Source organism: Hipposideros armiger, unplaced genomic scaffold (assembly GCF_001890085.2).
Source record: "Hipposideros armiger isolate ML-2016 unplaced genomic scaffold, ASM189008v1 scaffold_1587, whole genome shotgun sequence".
NCBI classification, from domain to species: Eukaryota; Metazoa; Chordata; class Mammalia; order Chiroptera; family Hipposideridae; genus Hipposideros; species Hipposideros armiger.
In genome coordinates, this window is record NW_017732937.1 from 69,185 (window position 1) to 85,943 (window position 16,759).

At 43.2% G+C, this 16,759-nt stretch overlaps 1 protein-coding gene across 4 annotated transcripts in view; it reads right to left on the reverse strand.

The window, feature by feature from the left end:
* Nucleotides 1–359: 359 nt before the first annotated feature.
* Nucleotides 360–16,759, reverse strand: part of MAGED1 (MAGE family member D1) — a 54,656-nt gene continuing 38,256 nt past the window's right edge. For 2 of the 4 annotated variants that reach the window (XM_019634337.1, XM_019634339.1), the window contains exons 2-13: nucleotides 6,384–6,457; nucleotides 4,959–5,672; nucleotides 3,608–4,276; nucleotides 3,414–3,477; nucleotides 3,102–3,181; nucleotides 2,842–2,933; nucleotides 2,541–2,620; nucleotides 2,407–2,449; nucleotides 2,088–2,150; nucleotides 1,399–1,513; nucleotides 775–1,160; nucleotides 360–569 (exon numbers count right to left, since the gene is read on the reverse strand). In XM_019634337.1, coding sequence (XP_019489882.1) covers nucleotides 783–1,160; nucleotides 1,399–1,513; nucleotides 2,088–2,150; nucleotides 2,407–2,449; nucleotides 2,541–2,620; nucleotides 2,842–2,933; nucleotides 3,102–3,181; nucleotides 3,414–3,477; nucleotides 3,608–4,276; nucleotides 4,959–5,672; nucleotides 6,384–6,428 — 2,343 coding nt within the window. In that variant the 5' untranslated portion in view covers nucleotides 6,429–6,457 and the 3' untranslated portion in view covers nucleotides 360–569; nucleotides 775–782. Of the gene's footprint in view, nucleotides 570–774; nucleotides 1,161–1,398; nucleotides 1,514–2,087; nucleotides 2,151–2,406; nucleotides 2,450–2,540; nucleotides 2,621–2,841; nucleotides 2,934–3,101; nucleotides 3,182–3,413; nucleotides 3,478–3,607; nucleotides 4,277–4,958; nucleotides 5,673–6,383; nucleotides 6,491–6,987; nucleotides 7,178–16,759 lie in introns of those variants that run through there. The other 2 variants (XM_019634338.1, XM_019634336.1) reach the window with 2 other exon arrangements.

Consider the following 16,759-nt stretch of genomic DNA (forward strand, 5'->3'; position numbering starts at 1 on the left):
ATTCTCTGGACCTTCTCATTACCTGGAATCTTACGTCCCGTCTCCTTAAATGCAATTGTCTAAGCATCTACATTCTTTTTCATTATTTCATCGCTTTTAGTGTCACTCTGGGACACCTAACAATATATTTCGCATATGTATCACTTAAGTGATATTTATTAAATAAACCATATTAGTTCTTGGATCTCATTAACACTCACGTTTATCAATCCCTCCCTTGTTTCCCATTAGCCAATCTACTCACGTTTCCACCCATCGAAAGCTAATCTACCCCTCAGGCTAGAACTGAGGCCCCATCTCTCCCATATAAACATGTAGATCTCTCCTCAAACATAAGAAAAACATGGAAGCACATCTAATTCACTTTGCAGTTTCAATGTTTATTTCTGATAACAAAACTTGACAGCACACAAGGGGGAAAAAAGCAATAGACAAGGAACAGCAAATAAATTCATCTTGCATGCCACTTTCAGTCAACAGGATGTGGCTCTCTAGATAGCTTTGTTTAGAAGGAATCTGAGGTTTCAGCCTCACTCAGGGGAAAGACTATTGCAACTGATTAGCAATATCTGTGAACATAAGAAAGAAAAAAATTAAAAATCAATTATATATATCAAATAGTAAGGAATATAAATACGAAACAGTGCTTTCTCATACTTAATCTTATCTTCTTGCCATGGGTTTCCTATGACTTCCAGTTTGTGCACATAAAAACATTCCAGTCCCTACATCTCCCAATGACCCTAGCTGCCCAATCCAAAGTGATATACCTACCCAACATCTCACTCAACCCAGAAGAAACCAATGGCACCAAAGTTGGCAGCAAAGTTGGCAGTGGCTGTACCACCAGGGCCAATAATGGGGCCGGCGAAGGTCTGAGGAAATCTGGAGCGGGCATTCTGGTGGTATCTGGCCCAGAATGTAAATGGGATTCTGGACCAAGGATCTCCAAAATCTCCTTCCTCATCCCAGGTCAGCAGCTCAAACTCAATGTCATCCCAGCTCCAGGGCCCAGATACGGCCTCATCTCCAATCCCCATGCGGGTTCTCGCCTCAGCCCGGGCTTCGGCCTCAGCTGCAGCAGCATCCAGAGCATCCAAGGCCTCATCTGCGGCCTCCATGAACTGCGCAGTCCAGTCACGAGGGTCTCTCTTCTGAACCTGAGATGAGGAATAGAAAATAAAACAAAACCCATAATAGTATGTTAATATTTATGAAGCACCTACTATATATTTATGCCTTACTTTGTGCTACTATTTGCTTAATAACAACAAATACTACTAGTAATGCAGCACATACCATGTGCAATACCTAAGATTTCACTCCTGCTCTGGACCATTCCCAGTCAGTCACATCTCACCCCTTGACCTATCAATTCTGGAGCAGTTCCTCTATTACCTCTGCAATAAATCTCAGCACTTTCATCTTGCTAGTCTCATGGTAGGAACGGAGGCCCCAGAGGAACTCATACTCAGGAGGGTTGCTGTTGGGCACTCGTCTATAGTCCAGGTACCTTAGAAAGAGCAAAAAGGTCTTTGTTTCTATCAAGGTAGAATGGTAGTCCATTAATGCGTAATAATCCTAGACTTTAAATCCCAGAGCTCAGGTAGCAAGTCCCCCCAGCCTCATTCCTAAACACAGAGTATTTACCCTCTAATAATCAGGCCTTCAAATTCCTGTATCAGTGTTTCTACACTAAGCAGTCACCTAGAGCTGCAGGGGAGGCTTGCATGAGGTCATAGAAAAGACAACAATTAATCTCATCTCCTATGTCAAAGCTCTGGCTCCAGGTTCTTGCAGTCTTGTCAGTGAGCCACAGATAGGCCCACTACAATCTTTACACTGCAGTACAAAAGCCTCAATCAGGCCCAGTCTTGGAGATGTGTACTGTGGGGATGGTGGATAAGCTTCACCTGCAAAATAACTATACTGTCGAAAAACTCAACCACAAGAAGTATACTCAATAAATCCTCCTGAGTGCACATGTGTACAGTTAGTATAAGAAATGAGCATGGGAAGGACTTTCTGAGGCTGATCAGCACACAGAACTCAAGAGGACCAGAAAAATCCCCTTAGGCATCACTTACTTCTGCTTTACAAACTCATAAGTGAGAAGTTTCCTCAGATCTCCAAGGAGGGGATGTCTCACCCTGATAGTAAAAAAAGGAAACCATAATCAGAGACTATGACATTGCCCAAAGAAGAGAAAAAGAATTTTCCAGGACAGAGGTCAGAGATGAGAGAAGAGGCAGAGTTCAGGACTATTTCCCCGTCCACCCAGGTCACATTATTGGGCTCTATACTTCCCCAAATTCCCTAGACCACCAGGTTGATGCAATCCTGGGACCATCCTCTGTTGTCAAAGGATGGTATAAACAGGCAAGAGATGAGAGAGCCCAATCATACCCAGGACGCAGTCCCATCTTGCGTAGTGCCTCCCAGAGGACAGCTGCAATGGGAGGCAAGGGGAGACAAGGGACGGAAAATGAGCATGGAAATCAGGCAGTAGCCAACCCCCAGCTGCAGGTCCAGCCACTCACCCTCACTGGCACGGTTGCCATTCATGAAGATGACGCCCAGAATCACCAAGAGGAGACCCAGCTTGGGTGTGTCTTTGGTCCTAAAGTAGTACAAAAAGAATATGCTTTCAGCAGCCATTTTCACAAGACTCCCCCTGGCAGCTTACCCATCTAGCTCCCCCAGTATTCCTCAGCTAGGGGGTAATTCTACTCCAGCTATGCCCATGACCTGCTATGTGACCCTGGATCTTGGACCCTCACCTACTCCCTGAAAAAAAGCACTACTGAGAAAGGCTATGTTCCACCTCCTTTCCCATCTTACGTTCCCAGTATGCCGGCCAGGGACTCAGGAGTACTGATGAGAATATATAGATGTTCTTCCTTGTCAATTTCCTTCAGCTGAATCCCAAATTTCTACAGGGAAAGGAAGAAACTATGAAATTATAAAATCTAGCATAAGTTACCCATACTCAGTCGCTCACCTGCCTGTGAGATTTACCCTAAATTCCCAGTAGGAATCCCATGAATCTTTGAAATCAAGACGTTTCCCATCATTCCTGTCTGTTAGGGCTGCCTTCTCACCTTCTCCAAGACAAAGCATGCACGTTCAATGATTTCTGGATAAACATCAGTGTATTCACGGATGATATCCCTCAGCATTTCTGTAGGAGAGAGAAGGGGTGAGCACCTTGGCTCAGCAGAGGCCACAGAGCTGCAGCCCCTTTGCCAGCCCCACTGAGGAGAGCATAGTCAGGGTCCGCAAGGATGAAAAAAGGAAGAATCAGGCATGGAAGGAGGGGATTGAAGGGTAAGGTACATATTAGCAAACAGATGTCCATAGAGCATGGGGTGAGGGTAAGGGAGGAGCCATGGGAGAGGGCACTGGATGCCTACCTGAGCGCTTGATGGGCACCTTTGTGTAATCTTTAAGCATCAGGTACTTGACCAACTTATTCGCCTGGGAGGGGAAAAAGAAATCTTTAAAGTCATAAGATATTTACAGAAAACTTGGTTGAGTTATAGATGAAAGGGTGACCAAGAAAAGAGCAAGAGAGGGGGAGAAGTAACTGCGGGGTTATAATGCTTACTCTTTCCTGAAGAAGGGCCACATCTCGGGGCTGTGAGGCACCCAGGTTCTGTGAGGCACGCGAGTTGGGAGAGGGGCGTAGGTTTGGTGAGGGTCGCAGGTTCTGCCAATCAGGTGGAACTGGCCAATCAGTGGGGACCCAGTCAGGCGGGAGCGGCCAGTCGGTGGGAAGTGGCCAGTCGGGTGGCAGCGGCCAGTCAGGTGGTAGTGGCCAGTCAGGAGGGCCTTGCCAATCTGGAGGACCCTGCCAGCCTGGTGGGGTCTGCCATCCAGGTGGGGTCTGCCATCCAGGTGGATTCTGCCAGGCCAGTGGGTTTGGCCAGACAACTGGACCAGGCCAGACAATGGGATTCGGCCAGATCACTGGGTTCTGCCAGATTACTGGGTTTGGCCAGATCACTGGGTTCTGCCAAGCAACTGGGTTCTGCCAGGCTGGTGGGTTCTGCCTAGCTGGGGGGCTCTGACGTGCTGGTGGTGTCTGCCTGGCTGGTTGGTTTTGCCAGCCTGATGGGTTCTGCCAGGCCAATGGGGTCTGCCAGAGCACATTGGGGGGTGCGCCAGGTGGGTTCTGAGTCGTAACTGGAACCGGTGCAGACCGCCAGGTCCCTGCAGCCAGTGGGGCCCGCCTCTGATCCCCACTGCTGTTCTCTTCCACACTCAAGTTATTAATCTGCATTATCAAAGAGAAGGAAGGTCCAGCGTCACCATTTGTTTTTGTGTCCTCACCCTATCTATTTCAGGAAGGCCCCCTAAAACCCTCACCTGTAAGTGACAGCCTGACCCACTAGCCAATGGTCACCCAGAGTCCTGGGCTTGTCTTTCACTGTCTTCCAGGCAGGAGTTTCATCTCTGAACCAGGCCAGGAGCAACCCAAGGGTGGGGCCTGAAGCTGCTCCTCTTCCTATGTCCACCACTGGCTCTGCTTGTACCACCCTGGACAAATCACTGAAGTCACTTCACCTCTCTGAGACTTACTTAGTTTCCTTCTCTGTAAAACTGAGACTATGATCCCTAACTGGTATGAGGTACCCTGAAGATTAAAGAAGTGAGATGACCTGTGTAAATGTGCCTAGCTCAAGATCTAACACATAATGGCTGCTATCAAAATATAAACTGAATTACAGACAGGCTGTACATATTATGTATCATCTCTCCATCAGTCTGTGGACACTCAGAAGGCAGGATTTATCACATTTACCTTATCGTCCCCTATAATCTAGCTGAATACAGGCAGATATAGACATAAATATAGACATAGATATCTCTATATTTATTTTGTTTTTAGAACAAGTAACAACCTCAGAGAAGAAAGGAGAGAGCCCAAAGCAAAGTGGAGCTAGCAGGGATCTCACCTTGCGGGTCCTCTTGCCCCGAATTATAGTCCTGGACTCCAGATTCTGAGCCTGGGAACCATCTGCTGATGTCTGTGCAGCTGCACCATCAGATTCAGAGATACCTGGGTCCGCCTCTATGTCAGTCTGGGAAGTGGCCATCTTGGCCTGGTTAACATTCTGGGTTTGGGTATCAGCTGTTGGGGACTTAGTGGTTTCATTCCAAGCCTTGAAGGCTGTCTTAGGCTGAGTGTTCACCATCTCACTGTCATTGAGAGACTGAGAAAAATTGTAGGTGGCATTTGGGCCCACCTTAGTAGTGGTATTTTGGGCCTTAAAGGCCATCTCGGACTTGTTGGCAGTTAACTCACTGGTGGTTGCTGCCTGGGAAAAATCATAGGCAGCATTTGGGCCCTTTGGGGTGGCATTCTGGGGCATAAAGGCTGCCTTAGGTGGCATCTCCTTGGCATTAAGAGCCTGAGAGAAATCATAGGCACCATTTGAGCCTTTTGTGGTGGCATTCTGGGCCTTAAAGGCTGTTTTAGGCTTAGCTGCAGCTGCTGAAATCTGATTATCAGCCATCTCACTGGCTGCTGGGGGCTGTGAACTCTGGGGACTAGAATTCGGCCCGCAGGCAGCTGCTGGGGCCTGGTTGGTAGGTGGAGCCTCCGAGATCTGGATGGCCTCCATCAGAGTCTGCATAAGCAAGGTGCTGTCTTCTACGGAGGCCTCAGCCTGCAAATACAGGGGGGAAAAATTAAATCTCTGGGCCTCCGAAGCGGGAGCGAAGGGGTAGGGGGAGCAGCGCAGGGGAGATGCATGTGGGTGGTTGGAGCAAGAAGAGGGCTGAGGTGGAGATCTAGATCTAGACCGCAGGCTAGGGACAAAGGGAAGCACAGTGGTCACACAACGTCAGGTAAGGCTGCATGGCCAGGGGCTAAAAGAGGGGTGGGGTGGAATGAGGAGAGGGGGTGAAGTGCAACAGCAGGGTGATCAAGGAGTGAGGTTAGAGCAGAGCGGTGCGCGGTAGGAGCGCAGGCTCCGGGCGGTGCGAGGGTGCCCCCGCGAGGAGTTGAGGAGAATAAGGGGGGGGTCGCAGGGAGTGGGGAATGCAGGAGAGCGGGAGGGTGGAGGCGGGGAGGTTGGGGGAGGGGGCGGCCAACTGCTCTACAATCGTCAGGACTATGGGAAAAAAATGGTTCCTTATCCAACCCGCATTCTCTGGGCAGATTGCCCTGACTACTAACAGGGTCTCCTCTTTCTCTAAGCAGGGACTGACGGCTGAAAAGGGAAGCCCCTCCCCCCTCGATAAACCCTGGGAATTTGAAAGACGACAGAGTCTAGGCACGAAGAGGGCAAATCGGATCCAGGCGTTTGGGCAGCCAAAGGGGCCCAGGGGGAACTGTCGGCTGGGGAAATGGGATGGGGGAGGAGTGAATATCTCACCTGGAAGCCGAGGAGGCCCGCACCACAGTCCATTTTCTGAGCCATGGCCCCTGTCCCTCTGGCAAGAGCGGAGCCTAGTGGGTGTGGGGGAGGAGCCGGGCGTTATACTAGGGAGGGCAAATACGAATAATCAAATTTGGAGGTGGGGTGTTGGGATTTGATTGCGGGGACGGATGAGGTGCTGAATGTGAGGGGAACGCGCCGCATCGATGTGGGAAAAGTGAATGGGTGCCTAGATGAAGGTTCTCAATCCCGAGAAGCCACTGACGACAAGCTTCCAATCCGGGTTAGGAAAGCAGATATGAGTTCTGAATCTAGAAGGGTTGGGTTGGGAGTCGCATTTGGGAAATTGAATGGAGGTTTCTAATAAGGAGGAATCAATGGTATAACAGTACAGATCGAGGTCGAGAAATCTGGAGATTTTGAACGATGGGGAAGGGTTCAGAGAGCGAACAGGGGTTCTGAATAAGGGAAGCTCGGGTGAGGGTGTGAATCGGGGTTTGGGGAGTGGAAGGGGGATCAGAATCTGAGGTAAAGGGATCGGGATGAAAAATGGGAGGCCCGCACCAGGGGGCAGATGCCCTGTCTGGGGGCTAAGTCTCACCTTGCCTCAGGCCCCAACCCCAACCCCCTCGTTGCCTCCCTTCTTCACGACTCAGAGGATCGGGATTGCAGTGCTCGGCTCTCAGCAGCCGCACCCTCTCCTTGTCCCGGAGAAAATGCCAGCGCGGCAGCTAGGACGACCCCGCCTCTTTGCCTAATATACCACCCACCGCCTCACATGATTGTGCGCATGCGCATAAGCTGACCGACCAAATAAGAGTCCCACCGCTTTCCCAACAAAAGCCTCCTTCTGAACAACATGGTGCGCATGCGCAGCGGCAGGCAGTGCCGCCCCTTTGCCAACACACCACCCCACCACCAACCAGGTCCACAGTATACAACGGTCCCTCCTCTTACTCTATATCCCCTCCCCAAAACAGATGCGCTGTGCCTCTAGGTCCCACCCTTGCCCCGCACACCAGCCCCCTACCTTTTCCGCAATGCGTCTCAGCTCCATCCCTCCACTCTCATGGCCCCTCCTGTCAAGTCGGCATGCATCTTCACCCCCTTGCCTAGCACCACTTAGATCACATTAAGGAGGTCTCTGCAACAAGTGCTAGGCTACTTTGGGACTTAGGAAAAGGAATGGCCAGAGAGGATGCACTACTGGAGGTAGAAAAAGCCTGTGCACTCCATGTGACTCTACATGATGCCCCCTCAACAGCACCCAGCCTCAAGAACATTAGATTCTTTCCTGCCCTTTAGGCAGCCCCCGCCATGGGCTTATTTTATATATGGAAATAGGGAAGAGGGAAGGAAGGGAAGAGCACAGCTTCTACATCACAACATGATCTGTGTTGGAGCTTGTCCTCTTACAGCCGCCCTGGGAGGTGAAGGTCTCCACGTTACAGATCAAGACGCTGAGGCACAGACACGTTCCATGAACTAGACAAGACCACAGATCCAGTAAACAGAAAATGTAAACTGTAGGCCTGAGTCTTCCTGACTTCAACATCCATGTTCCACTAGTGTAGGCAGGGGCACTGAGGCACCCTCCCCTCTTGTTTGAGCAACAGCTCCGCCCCCCTCCTGCCCTGTCAACATCTGTCCCAAACAAGCAAGGTGTGTGTTCTCTGAGACATAAGCTCATGCTCTGCACCCGGGAGGATACAGGTACAGGTAGACATCCCTAGCCCCAACTCTGTCTACTCTATGCGAGTCCATCCTACACTGAGTAGGGTCCACCTCAGCAGACTTTTTCTCCAATAGTGTATCTGCTCTGGCCATTCCTTTTCCTGGGCCCCAAAATAGATGAGCTTAGCAGGAACCAAGCACTTATTTCAATCAGAGACCCCACACAGAGACTTCCTTAGTGATTTAAGTGGTGCTAGGCAAGAGGGTGGAGATGCATGCTGACCTGACAGGAGGGGCCATGAGAGGGGAGGGATAGAACAGAGACATATTGTGGAAAAGGTAGGGAGCTGGTGTTTGGAGTAAGGGGTGGGACCGTTGCTCCTTAGGGTCCACTCCCTGCTCTGAATGGCCTCTTTGCAGAGAGTGGCACAAACACCCTGTCCTTGAGGCCTTCCTGGTGCCTGCTGGAGCAGCTAGGACAATCACTTGTGTGTCTGAGCCATGGCAAGCCCTGATTCAGAGTAAATGTTTGTCTTGGTTCCCTCCACGGCTGGGCCTTAATTCCTGGGATAAAGTGCTGGGCCGGTATATCACTAGCTGTGTGAGCCCACTCAGGTCACTCTACTTCTCTGAGCCCGGCTTCTCAATATGCAAAATGGGAAGTGCAAGGAGCACTTACTGGGGTCCTACCCAAGGACACACATGCCACTGTGCTTTTAGAATGACTGGAGAGACTCAAAAAGGCAGAAAATGATACACAGATGTGAGATGACCCAAATTGAATGGGTACTTTCCGAAAATCCAAGGCAGATCTTTATACATTTCACATTTGTTCTGGCATCAGCTCCTGCCAGGAGTCCGCATATGAAAGGAAGCTAATGCTAGGAAGGACCGCAGCATTTGGTCCCCAAGGGCCAACATCAATTCTGCCTGGCTGGATGACTTTCCTCATCTGTTGCATAGCAACCGCCCCTGTCAGCTGCCTGTTTTTCCTCAGCACTTCCTCTGTAGAGTGTCTGCAGTGGGACGTGATCAGACTCAGTAAAGGAGGTCTGAAACACCATTTTACATGCTATCTGCTTCCATATCTGTATCTCCAGTCTTGGGTTGGCCTATGAATTCTATATCCATAATCCAATTGCCTAACTTACCTCACTTCTCCAATTGGATATGTCTCCGTATTTAAAAAAAACACAATTTTATTGGGGTAACATTGGTTAATAACATTTTATATATATGTTTATATATATATATATATATATTTCAGATAGTATTTTCAAAATTAACTAGTAATGAAATGATTCATTTGTATATATCCTCCTCTTCACCAACATTGTGTGTTTCTCCTTTAGTTATGTCCTTCCCTCCCCATTAGAATAAAAGCCTTTTGGGGAGATGGATTATTTAAAAAAAATTTTTTTCTGATTACTTATTTGTTTTTTTGATTACTTTAGGTTGAAACTGCTCTTCTTTCCATAGGTTCCTAAAGTGGAAGCTCGGTTTAATTTAATTTTATTTTTTGTTTTGTTTTCTTTTTTTCAGTTACAATTGACATTCTATATTATTTTATATTAGTTTCAGGTGTATAGCACAGTCATTAGGCATTTTTATAATTTATGCAATGATCCCCCAATTAGTCTAGTGCCCACCTGGCACTATATGTAGTTGTCGCAACATTATCGACTATATTCTCTATGCTGTACTTTATATCCCTGTGACTATTTTGTAACTACTTATATATGGAATCTAAAGAACAAAATAAATGAACAAACAAAGCAGAAACAGGCTCAGAGATTCAGAGAACAAACTGATGGTTGCCAGAGGGGAGGGGAGCTGGGGAGCTGGGTGAAAAAGGTGAAAGGATTAAGAAATACAAATTGGGGAGATGGGTTTTAGTTTGTTTTATTCATTGCTGTATCCCCAAGACCTAGAACAATGCCTGGCATATTTTATATGCTCAAAAAATACTTGTTTAATGAATGAATTATTCCCACCATACACCCTGTTTGTTCCTCAAGCAAGAAACCTGAGACATAATTTTTTGTTTTCCTGTGATGAATTCCCTTACTTTTCCTCATTATGCAAAATAATAATAATAATAAAATAAAATAAATTCAAACATTACCTAAATATCTCAGACAATATGTGAACATCACTCCAAATCTCACCACCTTGATAACTACTATTAAGATTCTGATGCTACCCTTTAATATAACACTTTATGCATATATATTCTTACATAAATGGGATTATATTATATATGCCATAAATATTTTAAATTACACTTTTTATTACTGCCTCCCACTCCTTTCTTTCACCTCTACCCTCATCTGCCAGACATGAATTTTTAATAACCATTTTTATATCCTTCCATGTTCAAAAAGTCATGTTTTTATTTTTTGATAAACAACTTATGCTCTTTAATGCATCTGATTTCTTAGTTAACGCTAGCCTACCTGTGATTGATTCTTTTACAATGTTGCATAATATTCCATGATAGGGATGTGCCACAATGCATTCAATCATTTCCCCAATTTGGTCATTCATTTTAGTTTCAGAGGGTTTTTTTTGGCATATACAAACAACATTGTGATAACATACTTGTACATATGTCCTTATATTTTAATGCTTAAGGTTTTAATTTCTATGACACCAGATGCCTGGGAGTAAGACTGACATACTCTACAGCCCTTGGTATTATAATCTTTCCAATTTCTTTGCCAATCTGATGTGTGTTTTACTGGTATCTCCCTGTGGTTTTAATCTACATTTCTGATAAAAAAGTAGAACACATATTCATATATTAATAGACCTAGTAAATTTCTTTTGTAAAGTACCTGTGTAAATCTTTTATCTATTTTTCTTGTGTTGTGCATCTTTGTCTTACTGACTTTTAGGAGTTCTTTATACAGTCCTAAAAATGCTTATTGAAAATCCTTAGGGCTAGATGTATTTCAATTTTTTCATTTTAGGAAGGTAATACAGTATGTATACTCTACTACATAATAGTTCCAACTGCAGAAGCCACAAAGGCCAGATATTTACTTTTTCATATTCCCTTAGCAACTAACAGAATATGATCTAGGATTTACCACTATGGCAGATCCTGAAGACCAAACTCGGGGTCAATCATTTGCTAGAACTCACAGAGCTCAGAAAAGGTGTTCTACTCATGGCTATGGTTTATTACAGTGAAATTATACTGATTTAAATCAGCAAAGCTAAAAGGCACACAGGGCAGAATCTAGGACAAGACCAGGCATGAGCTTCCAGTTGTCCTCTCTCAGTGGGGTTGTATGGTCAGAGTTTAATTCTCCCAGTAAGATGTGTGATAAACAAGGAAGCTCACCTTGAGCCTTGGAGCCCAGGATTTTACTGGGGATCAGTAATGTAGGCATGGAACACCTGTAGCGCTGACCTTAGTTACTCAGTTTCCTGCCTATGAAGAGGTCAAACTAATACCACAAGGTCCAAGGCCCCACTATAAATCACACTGTTAACGTAAACATAAACTATCTGCTGTGGTTCAAAGCCCCAGGTGAACAAAGACACTCTAATCGCCCGGTAGGCTATTCCAAGGGCTTAGAGGTTATCTCCCAGGACCTTGTCAACAGCCAGACCTTTCTTTGGAATGTGAAAACCTTTTTGAGGAATGCACAGGATTTGAACACACCAGACCTGTTGAGTCACTCTTTACTGCACAAACAGTCACAACTCCAACCTGACACTTGGTCAGAAAGCAGTTTTTCAAAGATGGAATTCAATGCTAAATCTGTGGGGGTAGGAGCAGTATCTACTATCCAGTGTTCAGTGGTGGCAGTTAATGGTATACAACCAGCTAATACTTGTGGCATGATTTTTAAAAATAAAGTTGGGCCAGCTGCTCTTAGCAAATTAGCTTATTAATTCTACTACTTTAAACACTTTTTAGAAACTTTTATTTTGAAATAATTATAGATACACAGGACACTGCAAACATCGTACAGAGAGGTCCTATGTACCTTTCAGCAGCTTCCCCCAGTGGGTACATCTACGTAACTACAATACGATGTCAAAGCCAGGAAATTGACATTGGTATGCCATGTGTATAGTTCTATATCACTTTATCCGATATGGAGGTTTCTATGGTAATCACCACAGCAATCAAAATACAGAAGTATTCCATCACCACAAAGATTTTCCTGCACTACTCCCCCTTTGTATTCACACTCACCACCTTTCCTTCCACCAGCACTAACCCACGGCAGTGTGTTCTCCATCTCTATAATTTTAACATTTCAAAGTTATAAAATTGGAATCATATACTATGCCACATTTTGAGTCTCATTTTTTTTCCACTCAGCATAATGCCTGTGAGACATCCAAGCCGTTTTGTGTATCAATCATTTGTTCCTTTTTATTGTTGAGTACTATTCCATGGTTTAGCTGTGCCACAGTTGGCTCAACCATTCACCCACTGAAGGACATCTAAGTGATTTCCAGTTTGGGGCTATTATGAATAAAGCTGCTATAAAAATTTGTTTATAATTTTTTCTGTGAACATAAGTTCTCATTTCTCTGGGATAAATGCCCAAGAGTGCAATATGCTGGGTTGTAGAATAAGATTATGTTAGTTTTATAAGAAACTGCCAAACTTTCCTAGAGTGGTTGTATCATTTTACATTCCCACCAGCAATGTGTGAGTGATCCATTGTCTCCAAACCCTTGCCAGCATCTGTTGTATTTTTTAGCATTCTGATAAATGTACAATAATAACTCATTGTGGTTCTAATTTGCATTTTCCTAATGGCCAATAACGTTGAACATTTTTATATGTGCTTATTTGCCATCCATGTATGCTCTTTGGTGAAAGGTCTCTTCATGACCATTGTCTAATTGGATTGTGGGGGGTTGTTTTAGCGTTGAATCTTGAGTTTATATATTTTATGTATGAGTTCTTTGTCAGATATATGGTTTGCAAATATTTTCTCCCAGTTTGTAGTTTGTCTTTTCATCCTCTTAACAGAGTCATAAAGCAACATTTTGAGGAAGTCCAATTTATTGAGTTTTTTTCCCTTTTAAAGACTTGTTTTTGAGTCATTTCTAAGAACTCTTCAACAAGACCTAGGACCTGAAGATTTTATCCTGTGTTATATTCTAAAGTTTTATGGTTTTAAATATATAGAAGTCTGTCATCCATTTCTATTTAAAGTTTTTTAAAAGAAATTTTATTGGGGAACAGTGTGTTTTTCCAGTACCCATCAGCTCCAAGTCAAGTAGTTGTTTCTATCTAGTTGTGGAGGGCACAGCTCAGCTCCAAGTCCAGTTGCAATTTTCACTCTAGTTGTGGGGGGGTGGGGCGCAGCCCACCATCCCATGCAGGTATTGAACCTTGTTGTTAAGAGCACACGCTCTAACCAACTGAGCCACCCGGCCACCTCTTTATTTAAATTTTGAATGAGATGTGAGGTTTAGGTCAAGGTACATTTGGGGGGATTGGGCTGCAGGACTATGGATATCCAACTATTCTAGCACAATTTATTTTTAAAAATCCTTCAATTGAATTATTTTGTACTTTTGTAACAAATCTGTTGACTGTACTTGTGTGAAGCCTATTTCTGAGTTCTCTATTCTATTCCATTGATCTATGTGTCTATTCATCCACCAATACCACACTGTCTTGATTACTGTAGCTATACAATAGTCTTGAAATTGAGTACAATTTTCTTCTTCTTTTTTCAGAATTACTTTATCTATTATTCTAGTTCTTTTGCTTTCCCCACGTATTGTGGCATAATCTGTATGTACAAAACATCTTGCTGGGATTTTGATAGCAATTGCATTCAACCTGAATATCAATTTAGGGAGAATTAACATATTTTCTGTGTTGATTCTTGTAATCCATGAATACAGTATGTCTCTCCTTTTGTTTTGACCTTCATCAGTTTTGTATTCTGTTGTTGCTGGGTGGAGTGTTCTATAAATATTGATTAGATCCTATTGGTCGATGATGCTGAGTTCTGTATCTTTGCTGATTTTCTCTCTAGTTGTTCTATCCGTTGTTGAGAGATGGATGTTGAAGTTTCCAACTATATAAATGTAAATTTGTCTATTTTTTTACTGTCAGTTCTATCAGTTTTTCTTTTGAATATTTTGTATCTCTGTTGTTTGCTGGTTACACATTTAGGATTGCTATGCATTCTTGGTAAATTGATCCTTTCATGATTATGTAATATTCTTCTCAATACATGGTAAATGTCTTTGCTCTGAAGTCTATGTTGTTATTACTTCTGCTTTCTTTTTATTAATATTTGCATGGTATATATTTTAACATTCTTTTATTTTCAACCTACTTTCATCATTATATTTGAACTGAGTTTCTTTTAATTTTTAAAATTTTTTTAGCTGAGCCATCCTGCTACCTGTTGGCAACTCAGCTCGGGCTGGGCATTGAACCGCTGTTGCTCAGAGCTTGCACTCTTGCGTGAGCTCTTAACCAACTGAGCCACTCGGCTGGCCCTGAACTGAGTTTCTTATAGACAACATATAATTGGGTAATGTTTGTTTATCCACTCTGCCAATCTCCGTCTTCTAAGTGGTGTGTTTAAACCATTTTCATAGAGTTTAATTATTGATATATTAGGGCTTAGTTCTCCTTTTTATGTTTTGTTTTATGTTTTTTCCCCTCTATTTTTCATTTCTTTTGATTTTCTGTAAGTTAGTTAAAGTGTTTTGTAAACTTCTGCTATGGTCTGACTGTTTGTGTCCCTCCAAAATTCATACATTGAAATCCTAACCCCCAAAGATGATAGTATTGGAGCTGGGCCTTTGGGGGGTGCTTAGGTCATTAGGGTGGATCCCTCATGGATGGCATTAGTGCCTTATAAACAAGGCTTCAGAGAGGTCTCTAGCCCCTTTCACCACATGAGGACACAACAAGAAGGTGCCAGCTATGAACCAGGAAGAAGGCCCTCTCCAAATGTGACCACAGTGGTGCCTTGATTGCGGACTTCTAAGCCTCCAGAACTATGAGAAATAAACTTCCATTGTTTATAAACTACACAGTCTGTGGTATTTCGTTATAGCAACCCAAATGGACTAAGACGAATTGATTTATCTATAATGTTTTTGAGTATGTAACTTTGGATAGACTTTTGTAGTGGTTGCTATAGGTATCACACTATTATACGGGGGTGCCAAAAATGTATACAAGTGGACACTTTAGTCAACATTGCTTAAGCAGTAGTTCACAGTAATCAAAAGGGTCTGGACGCTGATGGTAACCACTTTGAGCACCTCTTGCGATTGCAGAAGTCAAGCGTGACTTGTATTCATCTTTTGTTATCAGTATATATTGAGTATTACAATTTTAATAGTTTCCCTTGCTTAATATGTGTATACATTTTTTTGGCACCCTTTGTATGTAATGTATAACAGTTCACTTGTGTCAACATTTTACCAGTTTAGTGAAGTACAAAAACCTTAACTCTGCTTACATGTCTTTACTATCATTTATAATAGAATTTATATTTATACTGTAATTTATATTTATATTACAATTTATATTTTAAACTTATATATATATATAAATTGTCTTAAATAGTTCCTGTATATACACTAATATATATATATATATATACAGACAGTGTTATAATTCTTGCTTGAATCATCAAATATAATCTTGAGAACCCGAGAGGAAAAGGAAAGTCTATTGTGTTTACCCATATTTTACATTTTGTTGCTCTTTTTTTCTTACTGATGGTCCAAGATTCTTTCTTTTGTCATTTCCTTGCTTTTTCAAGAACTTCCTTTAGCCATTCTTTTAGGATAGGTAGGTTGGTGACAAATTCTCTTAGTTTTCCTCCTTAAAATGTCTTGATTTCCTTTTCATTACTGAATAATATTTTCACTGAGTATATAATTCCAGGTTGACAGTTCTTTTTTTGCAGCACTTAAGAAATGTTGTGGCCTCCATATGAGAAACCTGCTGTCATGGGTTTGGTGTTCTCTTATAAGTAAAGTGCCATTTCTTTCTCTGGTGGGTTTCAAGATTTTTTAATTTCTGTCTTTAGCTTTCAGAAGTTTGAAAATGATGTGTCTTGGTGTGCATTTCCTTGACTGTGTTTTGTTTGGAGTTTGCTCAGCGTCTTGAATCTATGGGATTATGTTTTTTTCCAAATTTGGGGAAATTTCAGCCACTTTTTTCAGTCCTTCATCCTTCTGTCTTCTTCTGTGACTGGGATGACACCTATGTTAAGTATTTCATAGTAGTATGAGTGCCCAAGGCAGGCTCTGTTTATTTTTGTTTTTCAGTCTATATTTTTCTCTCTTGGTTAGATTGGATCATTTCTATTGTTCTATCTTGCAGTTCACTGATTCATTTTTTTGTCATCTTGTTCAGCTGTTGAGCTCATCCACTTCATCCACTGAGGTTTTGTGGGGTTTTTTTCCCCTAAGTTCCCATATTGGATTTTTCAGTTCTTAAATTTCTTTTTGATGCTTCCTTATGTCTTCTATTTCTTTTGGAGATTTTTCTACTTCTTTGCTGAGACTTTCTATTTTTTCTAAGAATGCTCACAATTGCTCATTAAAACATTTTTATGATTGCTGTTTAAAAATCCTTGTTAGCTTCATGTACAGTGTAGATGCCTGACCAGTTGTACACCTGAATCTGAAGTTGAATAATATTGTATGTCAACTTTAATTTTATATATATATAT